Genomic DNA, 24,648 nt, shown 5'->3' with positions numbered 1-24,648 from the left:
AAATGATTGGCATTGCTGAGTGTATAGAAGGGTTATATACAATGAGTAGAGAACCAGAATTCTCTCATTTTCCCCCTCTTCTAACAAAGCAAGCTTCATTGGCAGTAACTACTACTACTACTCATCCCACCACACCTTCACACAGTGAACACAACAACATTTGGCATCTTAGATTAGGACACATACCCATGCATAAATTGATTTTTCTGAAGAAGTATTATCCTTTTATAGATAGTATTGCTTCAAAATTTCCTTGTGATTCATGTCATTTTGCAAAACAAAAGAAATTATCTTTTAATCTTAGTACAACTAAAATAAAAGATTGTTTTGATTTAGTTCATATGGATATCTGGGGTCCTATTTCTGTCCCTTCCAATGAAGGACATAGGTATTTTTTGACTGTGGTGGATGGTAAGAGCAAATTCACTTGGATTTTTTTTATGAAAACCAAATCTGAAGCATCACAATTGGTTATTAATTTTGTGAATTTTGTCAGAGTACATTTTGAAAAACAAGTTAAGTGTATAAGGACCGACAATGGGCCAGAATTCACTCTAAAATCCTTTTTTGCATCAACTGGAATTTTACACCAAACTTCTTGTGTAGAAACACCAGAGCAAAACGGGATTGTAGAGAGAAAACACCAGCATATTTTAGGTGTTGCTAGAGCACTGCTATTTCAATCAGGAATTCCACATTGTTTTTGGCAATACGCAGTTGCTCACGCCATTCACCTAATTAATAGGCTGCCCAGCACTAACCTGAATAATGCTAGTCCTTATAAGCTTTTGTATGGCAACTTACCTGACCTTTCATATTTAAGAGTATTTGGTTCTCTTGCATATGCCTCCACATTAACAAATTCAAGAACAAAATTAGACCCAAGAGCCAGAAAAACAGCTTTTCTTGGTTTTAAATTAGGAACAAAGGGTTTTCGACTTATTGATTTAAAATCAAAGGAAATTTTCATATCCAGAAATGTAATTTTTTATGAAACTCATTTTCCATTTTTACATTCCACTAGCACTGACATTTCTGTAGTGCCCATTCGTACTCCACAATGCATTGATCTTTTTCAATATGATACACCATCCACACATCATTTGCAATCACCCACACATACCACACTCATAGATTCAAATGAACATTTCTCAAGCTCAATGCACTCACCAATTTCCTCACACACCATTGCACCAATTACCACACCACACACTGATAATGCACCTGCATCACAACACTCTGACATCACACATGACTGCATTACTAGAAAGTCTGAAAGAGTCAAGAAACCGCCTGCTTATTTGAAGAACTATCATTGTTTGACAACTCACACAGCTCACTCTAGCAATGTTTCCAACTCTAACTCTTTATATCCTATCTCACAACACTTGTCATATGATAAACTAACCCCGAAATATAAGTCACTTTCTCTAACCATCACCTCAAATCAAGAACCTAGCACTTATGAGGAAGCGGCTACACATGAATGTTGGAGAAAGGCAATACAAGATGAATTGACAGCTCTAGATCAGAACAGAACTTGGTGTCTCACTGAACTCCCAAAAGACAAGAAGGCTGTGGGTTGCAAATGGGTTTTTCGGGTAAAATTCAATCCCGATGGCACCATAGAAAGGCACAAAGCGAGGCTAGTTGCAAAAGGATTCACTCAAGTGCAAGGAGTAGATTATGGTGATACTTTTAGTCCAGTTGTCAAAATGACTACCCTACGAGTAATGTTAGCATTAGCAGCGGCAAAGAAATGGCATTTGAAACAGCTGGATGTCAACACTGCCTTCCTTCATGGAGATTTGGACAAAGAAGTTTATATGAAGATACCACCCGGTTTGGCTGTGTCACAACCAGGTTTGGTTTGTAAATTGCAAAAATCTCTATATGGGCTTAAGCAAGCAAGCAGGCAATGGAACATTAAGCTCACTCAGTCACCTACAGGCTGCTTTTCGTGTACTCCGATATTTAAAAGGCCGACCTGCAACTGGTCTCTTCTTCTCCTCTACTTCTAATCTGCATCTCACTGGATTTGCCGATGCTGACTGGGCTACCTGTGCCGATACTCGTCGCTCCATTTCCGGTTATTGCTTCATGCTTGGGAACTCGCTCATTAGCTGGAAGAGTAAAAAGCAAACCACAGTTGCCAAGTCCTCTGCAGAAGCTGAATATAGGTCTCTTGCTGTTGCCACTTGTGAAGCTAGTTGGTTATCTTTCTTAATGGATTTCATTGGCTTGCCGCTTCAAAAGTCTATCACTCTATTCTGTGACAACCAGTCAGCCATTCACATTGCCAATAATCCCATTTTTCATGAAAGAACTAAACACATTGAAGTGGACTGCCACATTGTTCGTGAAAAGCATTTGTCTGGTCTCATTCATCTTATGCCAGTTCGTTCCAATGATCAACTTGCTGATTTTCTTACCAAAGCTCTGCCACCGGGTCCTTTTCTTGCCAATGTTTCCAAGCTAGGATTGTTAGATTTACACAATTCTAGCTTGCGGGAGGGTGTTACCTAGATTATTTCTTTATCAATAATAAGTTTACCATTGTAATTATTTTTTAGTGAGAGTACATAAAAAAAAGTACATAGTATATAAGATGTAATAACTCAACAAATATTTTCTAAGGGGATTTTTCATTCTCTCCAATAATGAGAAGAACCTATCTCTCTCCCTCTCTTAATCCTTTCTGATTCATCAAACCATCAACATCACAGCTTGAACAGCTTAGGGCATGAGATTTTCTTCACCTACCATAATAAATGAATGTGAAAAGAAAGAGATGGACGTGCCTGGCTTCTTGATAGGCCAGTTTGGTAGGCTAGAATATGTTTATCAACGTCGCTTGGGTAACTGCAAGGAATGAAGGACCAAATATACGACCTTAGCTTCCATTGAATTAACGTGACATACATGCATAGTAATTATATTAATTGTAACATGGATGGCAATAATGGTCCTACACAGATGCATCATATATGACAAAATAGGGATGAAAGGAATCCGGATGGTGATGCACAGAAACTACCAATGTTGTACCGTATAGTTATTAGCAAGGCATCAATGATTGAGAAAACACTTGCAGTTACGTTGTTGACCACTTTATTGGTTTTAGAGTGAACATTGATTCTTTCGCAAAATCAATATTCTACCTTACTACTTATTGTATTAATCTACCAAGAAAGAGAGGTACTTACGGATGGAGGAAATGCTCAAAGAGCCAAGCACGAAGAACAGAAACTGAGCGCTCGGGAAGGCCATGCTGAGGTCTCCATGGATGAGTTTCCATCATGCTCATTTGCTGGAATGCCCTTTGCTGCCTCAAAGCTTGGTCAGTGATCTTCAGCCTCGGGGTTTCGCCCTTGGTGGTGCCTGGTGCAACTGGATCTTTCTCTCCCATGGCCTTTCTTGTCGCCTGAATCTGCCCCATTATCGCATCCAACAGGTTTCCTGAAATATTTAGACATGGCTTTCTGTGCTAAAGCTGTGTAAACCGTGGCAGCACCGTTCCCAACCACCGTTCCCAGCAACGGTGTAAACCGAGGCTCAGATAGAGATGTACCAGACCCAGATGCGCGCAGCTGGCATCGACTCTGCTGGTGGCACACGGACATCACTGCCTTCTGTGCCTCCAACTCAAAGCCACGGGACTGACGACAAAGACGACTACTTAAATCTGTAGATATTAGTTTTTTGTTTTATTATTTCATTGTGTTTATTTGATGCACTTAACTTTTAATTTATTTGAACATTATATTATTTATTTTAAATAAAAAAATTTTATTATCTATGAATTGACCACTAATTGTGTGAAAAAATTAAATTTAATATTAAAATTGACCATTTATTTCAAATTTTAAAAAAATTAACATTACTGTCAGAATTACCTGGCGTGGAACAACATTTTTTGGCACCAACATTACCGTCGGACAAAATAAATTCGATGGTAGACATTTACTGGCAAGGTTTATACCGTCCGATTTTTTGCGACGGTAAATTGATTACCATCAGATTTATTTGATGAATCCGACAGTACTCAACATTTTTCTTATAGTGGATGCGGAACCTGGGACTGGGGGTGTCCGTGGCGAAGGAGAGATTTGGATGGGAGGCAATTTGGATTAGGCACGGCTTCAAAGCGGGGATGTCCGTGAAAATTTCGGGACTAATCCAATGGAAGGTGGTTTAGGGTGGCGGTTTAGGGCTAGAAGAAGAGGAAACCACAGTGGTAGTGGTGAAGATGAAGCTCAATAATGATGGTGATAAAGATAGAGATGCAAAGAGAAAAGAGGAGAAGAAGAAGAGGAAGAAAACGGAGGAGAAGGGGAGGAGGATGAAGAAGAAGAGAAATATGTTAAAGAGGGGAGTTTTAGTCCCTCCAACCCAAGGACCTGACTCTTGGCACTCACATTTTGACACTTCAGCCTCAATCAGACTGACAATCATTTGTCATCCGGTTGCAGGGGCCGTTTTGTCCATTTTTGTAAGTAGGTGGGGTTTTGGATGAGGTTTAAGGATGATTAGGATGCGTTATGTCTCATGAGGAAAAGATCAAAGGCCAAAAATGATATTTATCCAATTTTAAATTTAAGAGACTAAACTAGTAAAAATCATGAATAACAGAGACTACGTTAATGATTTAATCCATCTTGACCTTGTTTCGTCTGATTTTCTCTCTCTATCCAAAAATAGTTGGACTACACATCTAAGCATTTTTGTATCCAAGTTTAACCAAGTAGGCTCAATACCAAAAAAATCCACTCTCATTAATGAGATACATGTTACACGCGCCGGAAACCCCCAAACGTTACCAATTTAATTCGCGCTAGAATATAAAAAAATGTTCGTTTTTCCAACTCGAAACTACAACAAAGGAATTTCAAATCTCTCTCAAAATCTCTCAAAAATCGTTCAAATTCTCTGCGAAAACTACTACAAAATTGGGTGGAACATTTGAATTCATCAACAAAAAATACACAAAAACAATATCAAAGATTCCGCAAGGTACTGAGAAAACTATTGTTAATATGTTCAATTAATTTCTCGCGTTTCTTCTAGTTTGATTTAAGGTTTAGTGGATTGAGTTCATTCATTTAGTAGATCGAGTTTCTCTAATTCCATTTTTTCTTGTTTTTCTCCGTAACTAGGGATCAAATGAAACTGCGTTGTTTATTAGTTCTAATAAATAATTCATTTCATCTTTTAATTGAGTTTATTTGCATGCAGAAATGAATTGAAATGTGTTTTTCTTGTTGATTGAATGTTTATGACATTTTGTTCAAATTTGAACCAAATCGGTTCATTTGTGAATTGAGTTAGGGTCACTTGATACTACTATTAAGTATTCACTAAATTTGTTATTCCTTAAGAAATTCGGTTCATCTCTTAGTTTAATTGAGTTCATTTGTGTGCAGAAATAATTGAAATGTGTTTTTCTTGCCGATTGAAAGTTTATAACTTTTTGTTCAAATATGAACCAAATTCGGTTCATTTGTGAATTGAGTTAGGTTCACTTGATACTACTATTAAGTATTCACCAAATCTGAATCAAATTCGATTCATTTGTGAATTGAGTGTGGTTCACTTGTTACGTATTGATCAAATTTTTTGTTTCTTACAGCAAAAATGAAAAAGATGACCATCTCAAAAAGGAAAAAGCCGCATTATAATCTAAACATATACACATTAAATCAACTCTATTTTTGTATTATAAATATATCATAACATATTGTTTCAAATCCTTGTAGAAAACTCACGATTTGAGATGTTCAACAAGATCGATAGATAGGGTGTTCACTGAATTGAGTGAAGAAAAGAAAACTATTATTGAAGAACGAGATTCGGTGCGCTGAGACATATCCCGAAATTGAATGTCTCGCACAAACTCTTGAGGAAATTGATTCTTTCCTTTGATCTCTATCATGGATTCTTGGACACTCGCTATAGCTAAATCTACATAACCTCTGCCAAGATAAGAGATGCGCTGGGCATAAATTTTGGCGATATTATACTTTCTACCTTTTACATTTTATTTTCTTAAGTAATTTTGGTTCATTCCTTAGTTTATTTGAGGTTCATTTGGATACAGAAAATGAATTCAGCCTTTTTGACTAATTTATTTATATTAAAATATTGTAGGTGATCAATTTCCTGAAAAAGTTACATAGAGCAAACTGAATGAGCAATAGAATGAGATTGTTGAAAGCTTCAAAGGTGCTACTTTGGCATCTTTGACAAAATCTGTGATTGATATAAGTGTTAAAGGAGAGGGAAACTTGCTGAAATTCAACACGACTTTCGTCGTCTTCATCCATAAATGCTTCTTGTTGCTGACAACAGTAAGCACCGTCTCCCCATCCATAAGCCGCCTGCCCTTCATGTGGACACGATCCGACAATGGGATTGGGTGTCTCATATGCTGAGCTTCCTAATCAAGGGGATTAAAGCCAAGAGAGCAGGAAACAAACTTTCGGTTGATGGTTGCTTCTTTGTGTTAATGTTAATATATTTCCATGAAACGAAGTTCCCTGATCTAGAAGTGGATGACGCTCCCGGGCCACCATCGGTGGCGTACTGGACATGGAGGAGGCTGGTCGAGCGAATTGCTTTGGAAATAACTAATGAAATGGTAAATAAAAAAATTATTTCCCTTAAAATTTCGGTTTAGATGCTTCTAAATTATTGTGCTAACTACTGTTTTAGGAAACTATAAAAAGAGCAGAATTGAGGAGGGAAGAGATGGAAGAAAAGAAGGGGGAAAAGAAGGAAAAAAAGAAGAAAGAGAAAAAGAAACATGTAATCTTGGATTCGTCTTCGGAAGAAGAAACTTTTTTTCTGAATCTAAGTATACTTCTCACCATCACTTATAAAAAACTATCAATTTATTTAAAGTTTTATATTATTATTTTAACAAAACTTTCTGTATGTGTTGCAGAGAAGAAGAAAAAGAAATGGAGAAAACACCGCCAAAGAAAAAAAAACAACCACAAAGGGTGGCGAAGAAAGAAGGCAAAAAAAGAAAGATTGTTCATATGGACTCGGAAAGTGAAACTGAATCCGAAGACGAGTAAGATTCAAAAATGATTATTTTGTTGTTATAAATATATATTCTATTTTTATTGATTGAGTCTTTTTTACTGCTTGTTCAAATCTGAAATAATTTCAGTTTATTTGTGAATTAATTAAGGATCACATGATGATGTATAAGTATTGATAATTTTGGTTCATTTATACGTTTATTTAAGGTTCATTTGGTTTAGTTTCACCTGGATTTGGTGAAAATTATTCATGTGTCTTGTTAAGTTAGTTACAGCTCTGATATTTGTCACCAGTACACATTCGATGTGTTTTTGTTGATGATTGACTCTATTTGAATACTTGTTCAAATATGAAATGATTTCGGTTCATTTGTGAATTAACTGAGTTTTACTTGGCTGCTTGTTTCTTTGGTTGTTTTCAAACATGGATTGTATGTTTAAATCATTTAAAATTTTGGTTCATTTCTTCTTGAATTGAGATTCATCCTAATTTTAATTCAAAACTTTTTGTATTAATTGTCAAAAGCAAAGAAGTAGAGGAGATCAGTAAAAAAACAAAACAAAAAGAAAAAAGAATGAAGAGAAAAAACGATGGTGCTGCAAAAACAAATGTTGCTCTGGATGAAACACAGAGAGATGACCGTGACTCGACGAACGCGCGATATGATTTACCACAGACGTCAAATTAAGTTTCTTATATAAAGTTCTTTTTCTTTCTCTGCTGAATTTTCCTAAGACCTGATATAATTTCTTTGGTTTTACTGAATAATATATATAATTTTTTGTTTAGACTGCCGACTGTAAATTTAGGTAGTGAAAGTAAACCTGTGTTTCAAACCCAGACGAGCTTGGAGCTGTCTGTAAATGCATCGGGCAAAGCCGAGTAATTTCTCTTAACATTTATTTACTTCTTCTCCTTTTAATTAGAATATCTTGGTTGATAATTGAAATTTTGTATCTTTTTATTAGGAAAAAAATCTTTGAATCCCCCGTTACATTTTTTACAAAAAAAATGGCATGAAAAAGAGAAAAAACAAAGTTTACAATCCCCAACTATATCAGTTGAAATACTTATGTTAGTCCTTTAAATTTAGGTAATAATTTTTTTAATTACTGATATGAAATTTTATTTATTATCAGTAGCACAGTAGCTAATCTTGAAGAACAAATCCTCGTGGTTCAAGAAGAAATTCAGTTTCAACCTCTGGATATGTGAGTCTTTTTAATTTACTTTTTTATTTTAATCAATGTGCAGATTTTTAATTTACTTTTCTATTTTAATCATTCAACATTAACTCCTTTGTTGTTTACCTTCATTAGAGTTCCCATTGCAATGGCTCTTCCAAATTCTCTTGTGGAAGAGACGAAAAAAATAAAAAGCATTTATCTCTGGCCCTTCAAAAACTCAAAAAGAAGAAGCTTCGGTTAATAAGTAAGTTTTACTTAAAATCCCTTTTTATTAGTTTTTAAGTTATATAATAATAATTTCGGTTCATTATTGAACACTTTTCTGTTTAATCCAGCTTCCCTCCGGAAAAACCCAATAGCAAGTCTGCGAAGAAAATTTGGCAACGCAATCGGAGCAAGAAGCTCCTCTTAATGTGTAAGTTTTACTTAGAATTTTTTAATTAGTTTTCATATTATATAATAACAAATAATTTTGGTTCATTATCAAACAATTTTTTGTTTAATCCAGCTACCCTCCGAAACTCCAACAGCAAGACCGAGAAAAAACTTCGGCAGGGCAATCTGAGCAAAAAACTCCACTTAATGTGTAAGTTTTACTTAAAATCTTTTTTATTAGTTTTGATGGTATATAATAATAATTTTGATTCGTTATTGAACTTTTTTCTGTTTAATCCAACTGCCCTCCGGAACCCCAGTAGTAAGCCCACCAAAAAACTTCGGCAGGACAATCCAAGCAAGAAGCTCTACTTAATGTGTAAGTTTTACTTAGAATCCTTTTTATTAGTTTTTATGTTATATCATAATGCTTTTTGATTATTTTAAACACTTTTATGTGTCGTCTTGCATTTCTCCCCATCCTCGCCATTAGGAAGATGACGTACCTTCATTCAGACTTGGCATAATCCCGCCAACCTCTCAACCAACAATAACACAACTTGAAATGTTGGTAGAGGTGGTGATGGATGCTGGGGTGATAGTGGCGTTGAAATATGTAGAGAAAACAAGTGCCAAGCCGAGTTTGAGCATCCCTGAAGAGTACAAGACTCCAGTGAAAAAAAAGAAATAACAAAGGAGTTGAGGGAGAAATATTTTTAGTGGATGACGCAAGTCAAGATTGACAAAAAGGGGGCCAAGCAATGAGTTCGAAACCATTTTCAAGTTGGACCACAAAGCTCTTTTAGAGGGGGTAGATGCCACTTCTTGTCTCTAACACCCAGACAAGATGTAGAAAATACGGTAAATTCTTCGGCTATTACATTACCATTGTTCATTTCTTATTTTAATTTGTGTTCATTTAGTTTGGTTCCACTTGAATTTGCTAAACTTATTCATGTGGGGCTGTATAATTAGTTTTAAGCAATTTCGGTTCATTTGTAAATTGACTGAGGTTCACCTAATGCTGCTGTTAAGTATTAAACAAATTTAGGTTCATTTCTTAGTTTAATTTATGTTCATTTGTATAGTTAGTTTTTGTTCAAATCTAAAGTAATTTCAGTTCATTTGTAAATTGACTTAAGTGGTCCTATAGGTTATATACCCATAGGTGGTCCATTTGGTTCATTTGTATAGTTAGTTTTTATTCAAATCTGAAGCAATTTTTTCTGTTAATTTCTAAAATGTTATATTCCCATATATGTAATAAAATTTTGTCCTATAGTTGGTCTCCACAATGTGTATGATTCTCAACAACTAAAAATGCCGCAAATTTGATGAACAAATATACTACATCCTACCAGAAATTGTGGTAAGCCAAATTTTTTATTTCTTAAGTAATTTCGGTTCATTTTCTGGTTTAATAGCTATTCATTTCAATCTATAAATGAATTCGATGTGTTTTTATTGATGATTAAGTCTTATTAACTTCTTGTTCATATCTAAACTAGTTTTGGTTCATTTGTGTGTTAATTGAGTTTCACTTAATGCTACTGATAAGTATTGACCAAATTTGTTATTCCTTAAGTAATTTGGTTTATTTATTAGTTTATTTCAGTTTAGTTTATAGAATTTTATGTTGGGGAAGCATGAGCACGAATACAGTGATCCAAACACTAAAAAGGCCTACCACATCAGTAAATTTAAGGACTACATACCTTTTCTTGACAAGAAGAAACTGGCATCCCATCCATTTGTAAGTTGTGATTTCTAAAACTTCTTTAATAATTCTATCATTTGCTATCATTTAGACTGAAACATACTATCATTTTTCTAAACTTTAGCTGTTTGTGCCAGTTTGTCATGGAGGCCATTGGTGGTTGTGGATCGGTAATGCTCACAAGAAGGCCTTCCATGTGCTTGACCTAATCAAGAAAAAAGAAATACCTGAGACAAGAATTATTCTAAATAAATTTGTTGTAAGTTATTTACATTGATTTGATGTGTTTTTATTGTAAATTATCTCTTATTTCTAGCCATTAATGTTCTAATTAAAATTATATCAATCACTTGTTGTGCCTAATTGAGCATTGAGAAGTACACTTTTTATATCCTTTTCAAGGCTTAATAGTATCCTAGATGAAGGTCTATATTGGGACAGAATCTTTGATGGACAACAAAGAGAGCGTTAAAGCACCGTATATTTCGATCACCAGTCAATAATCGTATGAATCTTCCTATTATTCTTTTTTTTTTCTAAAGTACTGTTATTAATATGTCTTATTGTGCTTTTCTGTGGCTCCCCTATTAATCATATTTTACTTTCTTATTTCTTTCTTAATTATGATTGTGAAATATATATATAATAAAATGGCTGAAAACAATTGATCCCACAAAGATAAAAAAAGAAAGAAAATACAAATGGAAAAACTTTAAACAGGTAAGTATCATTAGTAAATTTCGGTTCATTTCTTATTTCATCTGGATTCATATTAAGTAATTTCCTTCCATTGAATTGTAAGAAGAAGTAGATGCTTTTAGGTAAAAATATGGTCCAACCATTCTCTTGGACAAGGTAAATAAATTGAGAGACAAAGTCATCGAGGCATCTGAAGCCATAAGAATTCCAAAGCCACCCGCTGTCCTCTCAAGTCCTTTTTGCAAATTCTGATATGAGAATAAAGAAAGTAAATAGGTTCAGTCTGCCAAAATTGTAATTAACACTATTTTGTAAAGAATCGTAAAGAGGCAAACACTTCTTTAACTCGTAAATGTTAATGTATTTATTTGAAAATCTTTTCTTAATTTCTTTTTTATTTATTTGTCAAATATGTCTGGGCTGTATTCAATGAATTTGAATGAATCTAGGTTCACACTAAATAGAGTGAATGTATTTATCAAACATCAAGAGCGACAAAAACAAAAAATGAACCAAAATTTATCCACTAAATGAATCGAAAAAAGGTATTCTAAGAATTGTCTGCCACAACACAATTGCAATAGCTAATTTGAAAAATAAAAAAATGACTACTCAATAAAACATAACACAAATAAAAAATTATTACTACAACACAATTATAGAAACTAATTTGAAAAATCAAAAAATGACTATTTAATAAAACATAACACAAAATCAAAAGTTAAGCCCCTCGTTTTCATCAAAGGAAAAAACATTATATGACCAGAACCCAAATGAACCAAATTTTAGTCATACATGAATAAAAAATTATGTTAATAAAAACTGAAACTTCTATCATCCTCCCTGGAATAATTCATATCCTATGCATGATAAGGATTGGAGCTTGACGGAATCATTGATCCACCATCTAAAAGGTTCAACTGCAAAAGAAAAAAAAATCATATATTAGCAAAATGCACAAACACTCTTTTCCCTAATCAAAAGCAAATCGATGTTACCTCGCTTAGAGCTAGCTTTTTCTTTTTCTTTGTTGCATTTGCGATCTTTTTTTTTTATATTTGATCCCAATCTATTCTTGGGACGTCCTCTTGTTCTAACACATAGGAGGTTTTGAAGGTCATTAACATCACTCAATGTAGCGTCTTCATGAGATAACAAATATTTACCTTTACTTTTTGCTTGATATTCTTGCATCTCAACCATGACATTATCAAAATTCTGGTGTAGAATTTCAGTCAACTCTTCAAATTCTGACACAAATTCGCAAATATTGTGCGACCGAAACACCAAATCATCAAATCTCTTGCTTCTTGGCTCTAATAGAGGCTCGTCTTGGCTGCTCTTAATATGTGTGTGCCTCCTCTTTACGTTCTTACTCCAGCGTTCCAATATATATTTCGGTGTCACTTTATCTACTCGCTCAAAGCTTAAGGCACTTAGAGAATGACGACACAGTATACCCCTTGACTCGAACAACAAGCACTGACACTTTACTTTGCTTTATATTGTGTCGTAAGTAATAACAAACTTGTTGAATGTTGAGTTAGAAACCTACTTTACAACTTCATATTCCGTAAAACCTAGAGTGGAATACGTTGATCTTGTGATGCAATTCACCTTTTTTTTTGAATTATGCTTGAACTTCCCTAAACTCCTCGTGAGTATACACGTGCTGAAATTGAGCCTCTATTGGTGATTTTGTTGTACACGGTATGATGGTGTGAAAATCTGCAGCATCAAATTCTCTCTCTCTTTCTCTCTCTTTGCTCTATGCTTCCTAGGAAATTATCATATTGATTCACAAATTGAATCAAAGAGCTATTACGTGTGATAAACTTGTTAAAAAAAGTATGCATGCTCTCGCTCCTTTGGTGCTTCTCATCCCGAGCTAAAAGTGGTGATCGAGATAAACTGAAATCTACAAATGACGGTCTTTGTATAGCTCTGCAAAATAGGACACAATTCAAAAATCAAACGCGAAAAATAACCGAAATGTATCTACCTGTGAACAAAAAAAACATCAATTAATTCGAATAACATCACGGTTACCTGAAAGTCATTTATTGCCTCCGACACCATACTTCGTGAGAAAATCATTCCAATTTCTCTCAAATGCATCTTTTGTAAACGAGTTGCAAACAACACGACTAATCTCTTGTTTGATTTCTTCATGTCGCTTGTAGTCGTTTAATTTGTTTGGGATCTTCTTTAAGATATGCCAAATGCACCACCAGTGAATTGCTATTGGCATACAGGTCTCAATAGCCCTTTGCATCGATGCGCATTGATCAGTAAGAATCTCTTTTGATGCCTTCCCTCCCATGCAACGAAGCCAACATTCGAATAACCATTTGAATAACTGGATGTCCTCATTTTTCATCAAAGTGCATCCGAAAAGTGTCGACTGACCGTGGTGATTCACACCTACAAAAAAACCAAAAACTAAATTGTACCTGCAAAAAATGGACACCAACAATAGTTATGAACCGAAATTTGTTAGCTCTATGAACCGAAAACTATATCGCAGTAAACCGAATATCTGTTTGTGTTGTAAGTGTTATCAAATAAAACATCTTCAAAATACTCGATGCAACCCTATTTCTTGTATCAGCCCAAAATGCATTTTTGATAGACTGATCAGCTTCCACGTTAACCTCAAAAAAAAATTTGATTCTTTTAATAAGTACTTCCCAAATTCTTTGGCATCATTTTATTCGGAAATATTTCGTACTTTCTTTAAATATAATTCTTGACATCTTTTTCAATAAAACTTAGTTCGCGATGATTGTCCGCTGCTGTTACAAATGACTGATATGTATGTTTTACTCGGTCTGACTCCGGCTTTTTTGTTGTTTTCAATGGTACGATGCACAAATATGCTTAGTTCTCTGTATTGTTTAAGCATCTCTGCTCGATTTAGACAGCAAAGTTGTGAATGATTTATAACTTTATTGATCCAAAAAAAGGTTACTCTTTTCGCGTGGCACATACACAAGGCTGAAGACTCCGAAACTCCCACGTGAGGTAAACATCCTCTAATTGCCGCATAGCAAGACGCAAAGGAGTTGCTTGCTTCGTGCTTTTTCGATCACTCACAACTGAAGACATCTCAAGAGGAGAAACGATCGTGTTTTTGCGAAGATGGACATGGACGTCGACGAAGCTTCTCGACCCAAAGAGGGAAAGGCCATTTTAGTCATTTTAGTGGGAGCACCGGGAAGTGGCAAATCAACTTTCTGTGAAGAAGTGATGCGTTCTTCAACTCGCCCTTGGATTCGCGTTTGCCAGGTTTTTTCTTCCTTCTTTCTTTGCCTCCGCCTTTTACCTGTTTGATGAAATGCCTCACTGGGTTTCACTTTCACCTTTCAGTTTTTTCGGTATTTTTAGCTAGTAACTTATAGGGGCTTAATATAGCATTGGATATTGATGGGCAAAACAAATGCGCGAAACAACTTATTATGCCCTTAAGGATTGTTGCTTTGTGTGTTTCAAGAAGTGCTTTTCTTGAGAAATTAGATATTTCAACTTCTCATGTTGTACTAAAAAATGGCTTTCTGAGACGTAATGAATTCTACTCTCAAATAGGGCAAAATGTTAAAAATGTGACTTTGATGTTCAGAAAAGAGCAGGGAGGGGGTGTTGTAAGTGGTGTTATCCACACCGGTAGTAAGACTGCTTCTGGTTAATCAGTGCTTCTTGTATCAATTATATAATGATGATCTGTACCCTTGAGAACTTCTTAATTTAGGAGTTCTTAATTAGTTGTTAAGCTCAAAAAGAGTAGCCCATTGTGCCACGGGAGGAGAGTGAGGTTTAGACAGTTTTGCTTTGTGAGCAGAGCAGCTGGTACTGCCAATGATTGCCCATTACTTTGAACCCCTTGTGACCTGTATAGAGTTTTGGATTTGATCTAATGTAGGTTATAATGCCTTTCAGGACACCATTGGAAATGGTAAAGCAGGAAGTAAAGCTCAATGCCTGAGCAGTGCAGCTAGTGCATTGAAGGATCATAAGAGTGTGTTTATTGATAGGTGCAATCTTGACAGAGAGCAGCGCTCCGAATTCGTAAAGCTAGGTGATGTGCACAAAATAGATGTGCATGCAGTTGTGCTTGATCTTCCTGCTAAACTTTGTATTTCTCGATCCGTTAAACGGACTGGCCATGAAGGAAACCTTCAGGGTGGAAAAGCTGCAGCAGTTGTGAATAGAATGCTTCAAAAGAAAGAGCTGCCCAAATTAAGCGAAGGCTATAGCCGGATAACATTTTGTCAGAGTGAAAGTGATGTCAAAGGTGCCATTAATACATACGGCTCACTTGGGCCACTGGATAACCTCCCACATGGCTGCTTTGGCCAGAAAAATCCAGATTCAAAAGTTCAAGTTGGTATAATGAAGTTCCTAAAAAAGGTGCCAGCCCCTGATGCAGCAGCAAGACCTGATGGAAGTGGAGACACTACGTCCCAAAATCCTGGGAAAAATGATTATTTCCACAAAGATGTAGAAATGGCATACCCAATTCTAGATAATCCCAACTTAGAGTCAAAGGAAGGAGAAAGCCAGGGAGTGGCCTTCGATGGTTCCCATGCCAGTCGAGTTTCTCTGGATGATGCTCCCACTCTGGCATTTCCATCTATTTCAACATCTGATTTCCAATTCAATTATGAAAAGGCAGCTGATATTATTGTTGAGAAGATTGCAGAGTTTACAGCTAAGCTTGGCAATGCTAGACTTGTGCTGGTTGATTTGACTCATAAATCAAAGATTCTTTCCTTGGTTAAAGCCAAAGCATCTGAAAAACACATTGACACCCAAAAGTTTCTTACCCATGTCGGTGACATTACTAAACTTCATTCTACAGGAGGTTTAAACTGTAATGTCATAGCTAATGCTGCCAACTGGTAAGATTCTATTATTTCAGTTTATCGGAACATAATTGAGGATTTTGTTGTAAGATGAATCCATCTAATTGAAGTAGATCTGTAGTAAACAAACACATTAGAAGATAACTCTCACCCATATCATATGTTAGACAACGATGAATGTTAGATGGCAAGCCCTGTTGCACTTGTTAGAATTTCCACTTTCTCTGGGTGTCTGAAGTCTGAACTCACACAATGAAATGTCTATCAAGTGTAATGTTATCATCATGATCTAGAATCAAGCTTACATATTAATTAAGAATCTACTGAATTATTTTGTTTTTTAGTTACATAATACATATTATGCAACTTCAGTTTCTAACACAATTCAACTGCCAATGCATGCATCCTGATAATGTGGATCTCTTAAATAGACTTGTTTTTCCACAGGCTCCAATCTTATTAACATGTAACTGACTCTGATAGAGTATATTTTTGTCTCATGAACTTCCGTTTTTAACATGTCCTTTTTGTCAAATGAATGCTCCTTTGCAGGCGGTTAAAACCTGGAGGTGGAGGTGTTAATGCAGCCATTTTTAATGCTGCGGGTCCTGAACTGGAGTCTGCAACCAAAGAAAGAGCAAAATCTCTTTCACCTGGAAATGCTGTTGTTGTCCCTCTACCTGCATCTTCTCCTTTGTTTGTTACAGAGGGTGTAACCCATGTCATACATGTTCTTGGACCTAATATGAACCCTCAAAGGCCAAATTGTCTCAACAATGATTATGAAAAAGGATGCAAAATTCTTCAAGATGCTTATGCTTCCCTATTTGAAGGCTTTGCATCAATTGTGAGGACCCAGGCAGGGCAATCTAGAGAAAAAAATGAAAACATTGTAAAAAAGGCTTTGAAATTGCAGGATAAATCTGAATGTCATTCCAGAAATAATTTGACAAATATTGATCAAAAGAATAAGAGAGATGCTGATCATGGGTCTGAGAAGAGCAAAAAATGTAAGGGAATTCAGGATAGTTTTGGAGTGAGCTCTAATTCCAGAGATGAAAGGGTAGATTCGGAGCATAGAAGAAATGGTGGGAGCATGAATAAGGCATGGGGATCATGGGCACAAGCTCTTCATCAAATGGCTATGCATCCTGAGAAACATAAAGATGACTTGCTTGAGATTTCAGAGGATGTTGTTGTTCTGAATGATCTCTATCCTAAGGTCAAAACATTACCTATTCCTATTCACCCTCCTTATTTCATTTTTCATTTCATGCTTGACTCTGCTAACAAAGGAACTGTATTGCTTCGCAGGCAAAGAAACATGTTCTCATTTTGTCTCGTACCAGAGGAGTTGATTGCCTGGAAGATGTCCAGAAAGAACACTTTCAGTTGCTGAAGAAGATGCATGATGTGGGTTTAAAGTGGGCCAGGAAGTTCCTAGATGAGAATGCTTCACTGGTCTTTCGCCTTGGATATCACTCAGTATGCACTGTATTTATTAAAGACTAGTTTATCCCCTATCTATTAAAATATAGACGGCAGGGGCTTGGTTCATGAATGACATTGGCAAAAATACGTTCTCAATTTTTTAAAAAAAAAAATAGAAAGGAATCCTGTCTGAGTTTAGAGGTGGTTAAATTGAACTAGTAATAGACTATAGACTACTTGAAGTGATGGTTCACCAAGGAAAATGGTTAAAATGAATATTTTGAAAATGTGGAAGAAATATGCTTTCATAAAATTTACTCATCCATGTGTTAGCTTGTTAGTATTGGGGGAGAAGTTACATCTACAAGTAACTCCCATGAATGCTTTTGTTTAAGCTTTTTATTCCAATTTTTTTAGGTTATTATATGTAAACCAAAATTTTAGGGAGCTGCATAGCTGATAATCTCTCTTTTATACATGCATGCTGAGCCTTATGGATGTCTCTCTTTTCTCCAGGCTCCGTCAATGCAACAACTGCATTTACATGTTATCAGCCAGGACTTTGATTCAAAACATATGAAGAACAAGAAGCACTGGAACTCATTCAACACTGCTTTCTTTCGCGACTCGATAGACGTAATGGACGAGGTCTCTAGTCATGGGAAAGCAACACTGAAAGATGATGATAAGCTGTTGTCCATGGAGTTGAGGTGCCACAGATGTAGAAGTGCGCATCCAAATGACAAGCTTTTGTTTACATTGCTACTATGCTAGACTAATTGAGTTATCCTTTTGGGTACTTTAGGGGAAACTCCAGTGTATAGTTGAGGATTGCATTGTAGATTTTTTGTTTTTGTTTCCCGCCTATATATCCGAAGAGAAAAGAAGACAAACTAGTTTATCTACCCATGATCACCTTATATTAATTAGTGGCTAAATTACACGGCTTGAATTTTCTCAAATTAATATACAGTAGTTATCATTAACAATGTTGTGGAGAAGTTTTGTGCAAAGTTAATGTTCCCTTTTGTTTTGTTGCTTTGAGAACTGATTTGGGCTAGACAAGCACATTCAACTTTTGATTCTTCTCATTAGCTTTATCAAGATTTATTTATTTATTCTTTTTAGACAAATTATATTTGAACATCTAGAAAGGTGTGTAATTTTGGTATACAGTCATTAAAAAATTAAAATAGAAGAAATAATAATAAAATAATCTAAACGTACAACACCCAAACTTTTGTAGACTTGTTAAATCTCCTCATGTAGTCATAGATCCATCCTTATCAAAGTTAAGTTGCGGTTAATCACTTATGACATTGTCGTTCTAGTTGGTGCCACGGTAAAACATATTCTTTAAATTAGTAACTTTAATAAATATAAATTAATATTTAATAATTATCATGTAACTCCTTCAAGTGGTAGGGTTTAATCTCCCTTGTAATGAACTTATAATCGGTATCTCTGATGGTGAAAATATACATGTAGTAAGTAGTAACAACCAAATAGTGGGAGTCACGTTTGTAGTTTTAGAAAATTCATTATTTTTTTTTTACGAAATTGAAAAATCTGTTATTTAAGTTGGGTGTCAGAGAAAAATAAGAATTTTGTAATTTTCTGTTGTGCAGGTAGGTAGGTGTTCAGCTAAACGGAAACATCTCAACACCTGTCGTTGTCTTTAGATACCGTGCACAAAAAGGTCGGTGACACTTGTAACTGCTACTATTATTATTCCCTTTTTCATCTAATAGTCCAAGACCACCATTTGTGACAGTAATAAATAATTAAAATATAAGAAAATCAGATCCTCTTATGTTACTTGAAATTGAACTTCTGACGTCAGGGAATCCAACGACGTTAGAATGAAGAGACAAGTGAAATAATGCTACTCATTTTTAATCTGCAGGAGTGGAGGTTGATGAATAATTAAAAAAAAAGGGTTTCTAAGTCTTCAATTATTTTTAACACATTACATATTGAACATTTTTGTATAAATACGGACCTAAGCAAGACACTTGAATTGATCTAATGATGAATAATTAATATGTATAGTTTTAGATAAAGATTGAACTTGCCTAAATTTTAATTCTTCTGTCACATAAGATGAATATTTGAAATTAACAATATTACATAAACGGTTAGAGTTATTAAGAACAAAGAAAATAGTGATTATAATTGAAACTTCGAAAGCAAGTAAAACACTAAATTTTCTTTATTGAAACATAAAAGATGCTCTACATAATAATGATTCAGAAGCATTGCAGCAAAAAAGAAACCCGCAGCAGAATGATTTTAACTTAGATGAATGAATTTACATAGAAACAAGCTAGTCCTATCCACTCACTTATATAAAATGCTCATTATATTTAAAAGCCATTTAATATCAAGAAAAAAATTCCTCTCATGTAGAAGCATCTCCTAAAGAAAATCTCAACTTGATAGAAAGGATCACTGAGGATTTGGTGGACGGCTATTGGCAGCACAAACCCTAGAACCCCATTCAAGCAATTCTTTGCTTGTATCATCCTTGTGACAAATCACCTCAATGAAGCAAAAGCAATCCTTCTTTGCTCCTGTTGCTGTTTCAATTGCATTAACAAGCTCCTCTTCACATGTGACCTGTATCAAAAACATTATTACATTAATCAATTTATCAATATATTTTCAAGTCCTAGAATAGAATAATCCAAAGTTTTGACAACAATGTTGCATTTATGTTAAGGGCCTCACCTTAGTGGTCCAGCATTTTCCTTCACCATTGTGGATTGCATCAACCAAGCCAGTGTAATTCCAGTTCTTGATCACATTGTATGGTCCATCATGGATTTCAACTTCAATGGTGTATCCACCATTGTTTATCAGGAAGATTATGGTCTTCTGCCCACATCTCAGCATTGTAGACACATCCTGAGCTGTCACCTAATGTATAGAATTCAAAAATCAATAATAAGAACACCATAATAAATTCAAGTTAAAAAACAAGTTTCTTGTGATTGAAATCATGCATAGACAAACCTGAAAGCTTCCATCACCAATGCAAGCAATCACTCTCTTCTCAGGCACAGCCTGTGCATAACCAAGAGTTGCACCAACAGACCATCCAATTGAGCCATATTGCATTTGGAACTCATACCTGTTATCAACATAACTTTCTTAAAAACTTATAAACATTATTCCCACACTATTCCCTCCGTCCAATAATAACTATCAGATCAATCATGTACACTAAAGATCAGTACCAAATTAGTTAACCATATAGAATACATGTTAGAATACAAAATTTACATTAAAAATGAGTTAAATATATACAAAAATTCACAGTGGCTGATTTGGTGGTTGATTTTTTGTGTGGATAGATAGCATTTTTTGTAAGCATTTTGTGTGCACATACCATTTATCAACGTGGATAGTTATTATTGAACCGGAGAGAGTATGATAACTGAGGTAGAGACATACTATGACACAGTTTTGAAGCTACTTACCCACATCCTTTTGGCAATTTCAGCTTTTGGCAGTTAAACCATGAATCCCCTGTCTCAGCAATTACAGCAGTTTCATTAGACAGCATATTCTGTATATGTTGAAACAGAATATTGACTCTTAAAGGTGCTCCTGGTTCAGAGCTGATAGGCTTTCCATCAGGGACAAAGATCCTGTAATAGTTCTCATATGAAGTGTTGTTGTGCTTAAGTCGCTTCGCAAGGGCCTTAAGGAAATCCTTCATCAGAACACACCCAAATGCAGGTCCATTTCCGATCACTACCCGGTCCGGCTGCACAATGATGGCCTTCTCTTTCTTGAGAAGGAGTGAGTACCCAACTGAGCTGTAGTCATTGAAAATTGGTCCAGCAAACAAATATGCGTCAGCAGACTCTACAATCTCGGCGCAGAATGAGGTACTCACGGCGCCCCAGAATGTTCCGATGAAGTGAGGGTGGTTCTCAGGGACTAGTCCTTTAGCTGATGGCATCACCCCAAAAGCATAGCCACATGCATCAGCCAATTCAACAAAGGCATCACTAGCCTTGGCCACTCTCAGCTTAGGACCGCCGACGAGTACCGGCTTCACTGCCTTGTTTAGGAAGTCAGCTGCAGCCTCTACTGCTGCCTCCAACCCCATTTGATTACTCAATCTGTGAAATTCATCAAAAGAAAATATATTAGTGATCATTGCAATCTTCTTAAACATGAAGAAGATGCAATTCAGTGGTAAAGAAAAATAAAATAAAATTACGTAAAGAAGATGAGAATCATACTTTGGAGACAATGAAAATGGAACTGGCTCCCTACTGAAAGTGGGATGAGGAATTGCAGCCAAGTTACAGCTGATGCTGATATAAACAGGTTTGCTTTCTTTCAGTGCGGTTGAGATTGCAGTGTCAAGCATCTCATGAGCATCTTCCAGGTTATTAACCACAGCCTATTATCAAAATCAATAAGAAAAACTAGTTTAATTACACATTAAGCTCACATTTCAGCATCAAAGAATAATAATAATAATATCTGCAAACCTAAATATCCCTTTAAATTCATATTTGTAACCAAACAAAAATCACAAAATAGTCTACCTATGCTGGAAAGATTATGCTATATATAATCAAGCATTGCCAATAATATAATGTCTTTCAGTAAAATAAAGCACTACTAGACATCCAGAACGTTTGACTTCAAACAAGGACGAGTGATCAACATAGAATAAAGTATCATGACCCAAATTGATGCATGTTATCATTTTTCTTAAAAAATAATAATAAACAAAGAAGAAAAAATCATAGTGATGCAATCATATAATGTCACACGAATCATAATAAGTAAAATTTAAATTTATAACTTTTTTTAAAATAAATGTTTTAATTTCTTTATAATCCATTAAAATAAAAATAACGAATCTACACAACTGTATCCGGACACACATATAGTCTCCAAATACGTTTTCAAGATGCAAATAACACAAGAAAAAATATAAGTAGACAATGAAAATATTAAAATTTAAGTGAATAATTTAGGAGTGTAGTGTATTTTTATTTTATTAGTGGTTGTTCGTGTTGTTAAAAAAAAAATAGTTGGTTATCTAATATAACCCATAACAGAAACATTTCATTTTCGAATGGAGGTAATATTTAGATAATAAAAATCCCTATATGATATAGTTAACCAAAGACAGTAAGTAAACACAAAAATAATCCTTATATGTTTTATCAACCACACTAATATAAAATATATTAGTTCGCTAAAATACAAAATAAATATTAAAAATAGATATGGCTGATTTCGATAGTTGGTTTGATGTATAAATAGCATTTTTGATATTTTATACCTTTAATGAACCTTTAATTTGTTGTGATTTTAGTATGGTTGACAATTAAACCTTAAAGTTAATTAAAAAAGATAATTGCAGTACTTACTATTATTTATTAAATTAATTAATAATTATTTACCTGGTAGCAAGTCACCGTTTGGAAGCAGCGAAGCTCCTGGGTGAAATCCGGCAAGCCAATGGTGTGATGCAAGATCCGGTTGGTCCCATAGTCATTCGTGTTCGGTCCCCCGACGATACATATCACCGGCAAGTTCTCGCTGTACGCTCCGGCGATCGCGTTCAGCACGCTCAATCCTCCAACGGTAAAGGTAACCACACACGCGCCCACGCCCCGGCTCCGCGCGTACCCGTCCGCTGCGTACCCGGCGTTGAGCTCGTTACAGCACCCGATCACGTTGAGGTTGGGCTCGGCGATCAGGTGGTCGAGGAGCGTCAGGTTGAAGTCGCCGGGGACGGAGAAAACGTCCGTGACGCCAATCTCGACCAGCCTCCGTGCCAGGTGGCGGCCTAGGGTGGCGTCGCAGGGTGTGACGAGAGATGAAGAGTGACTGCCTTGGATTGCTGAAACAGTGCCGTTTGGTAAGGATCCTACGTCGTTGCACGCTGGCTTGCATGCATCTAAGGATCCTAACATTGCGTCCATTTCTTGATAAATAACAAACCGTCTCAATATCAAATGCTTTATCACTGAACTATATCGATTCGAATGGAATACTTGTCTCTAAGAGAAGAATGATTCTGATCTGAAGAGGATTTGGAGATTTGATTTGGTGAATTTGTTTTGTGTTGTGTTGTGGAAAATGATGAGAGGGGAATTTATATATAAGGGTGTATGTATGTACGTAGTTGTAGTGTTACTTGGGGAAGTGGTATGAAAAAGACAGTGGGATGAGAGATGGAAATGGCATTACAAGGGGCGGTATTCGGTTTTTTTGGAGTTTCTTGGTTTTGTTTTGGTGATGGCCGTGGTGCAGTGATTTCAGGAGTATTGTCTTCTACCTTGTTCCCTTTTACAGCTTGGGAAAGAAGAAACTGCCCAAGCATATTTGGTAACTTCCTTACTCTTTTTGTTTTTTTTTTTTTTTATATATATATAAAGGGGTATGATCTTTGCATTAAATTGCTTAAATATTTAATGATTATTTTCATAATTGTATACAAATGAAACTATTATTAGTCAAACCCTTCATTTCATGATACTATTATTAGTAATTTTGGGACCCATACTAGCAAAAGCTTATTAATTAGGAGTTTAATTTTGATGTATTTACTGTAAAAGGCGTGTAATTATATCTGTTGTAGTGTTTGTTTTGAGGTATTGAGATAGAGATTGAAAGAATGAGACTTAGTATCATATTTGTTGGTTCAGAAGCTAGTACTAAAATTTTTATTTCGTCTCTAAAATTTCAGTATTTCAGTACTTCCAAAAAGTAGGGACACAGGAGACTAAAATTTTTAGTAATGAAGACTGAAACTTTAATAATATTTTATACTTAAAACACTTTCATTTCAATTAATTAATTTCAATTTTATCCGTTGTACAAATTAAATTAGAATTTCATTCTTGTTTTAATTTCAGTCTCTCACTTTATACCAAACAGAATACTGAGATTTATTTCCAATCTCTGTCTCTTAGTTTCTCTCTCAGTCTCCGTCTTTGTCTCTATTTCACTACCAATGATTATTTATGCAGTAGTCAATGTAAAAGATAATTATTTTTGTGGTGTTACATAATCGGATACACATGTAAAACTACTTTACACGCATTAAAATTAAATTCATTAATTATTCCCTTATTTTCAAATTATTTATCTCTTTTTATTTTTGCTGCAAATTAATCATTACTTTAATTCCAAAAGGTTATTAATTAATTTTATCCATTACACTATTTACTATTAAATAAAAAGAAAAAATATAAAAAATTAATGACAGAAAAATAAAATTATTTATATTTTAATAAAATTTAATAATTATCTTAATAGTTGTACTTAACTATTTAATAAAAAAAAG

General features: G+C 35.1%; 2 protein-coding genes across 2 annotated transcripts; one reads left to right on the top strand and one right to left on the bottom strand.

The window, feature by feature from the left end:
- Positions 1-13,975: 13,975 nt before the first annotated feature.
- LOC107475347 (transcription factor bHLH140) lies at positions 13,976-18,092 on the top strand. The gene is made up of 5 exons (XM_016094977.3): positions 13,976-14,313; positions 14,962-15,923; positions 16,440-17,109; positions 17,202-17,372; positions 17,835-18,092. The coding sequence occupies exons 1-5, from the start codon at positions 14,167-14,169 to the stop codon at positions 18,090-18,092; spliced, it is 2,208 nt and encodes a 735-aa protein (XP_015950463.1). The 5' UTR covers positions 13,976-14,166.
- Positions 18,093-19,507: 1,415 nt separating this feature from the next.
- Positions 19,508-23,615, bottom strand: LOC107475323 (pyruvate decarboxylase 2). The gene is made up of 6 exons (XM_016094949.3): positions 22,757-23,615; positions 21,575-21,738; positions 20,801-21,451; positions 20,334-20,451; positions 20,049-20,237; positions 19,508-19,937 (listed from the first exon to the last, which is right to left on the bottom strand). Exons 1-6 carry the CDS (start codon positions 23,279-23,281, stop codon positions 19,767-19,769), a joined length of 1,818 nt encoding a protein of 605 aa, XP_015950435.1. The 5' UTR covers positions 23,282-23,615; the 3' UTR covers positions 19,508-19,766.
- Positions 23,616-24,648: the final 1,033 nt, after the last annotated feature.

The sequence above is a fragment of the Arachis duranensis genome, chromosome 2, assembly GCF_000817695.3.
Source record: "Arachis duranensis cultivar V14167 chromosome 2, aradu.V14167.gnm2.J7QH, whole genome shotgun sequence".
NCBI lineage: Eukaryota > Viridiplantae > Streptophyta > Magnoliopsida > Fabales > Fabaceae > Arachis > Arachis duranensis.
The sequence above is the reverse complement of the archived record's forward strand: the minus strand, read 5'-3'. Positions and strand labels throughout refer to the sequence as shown.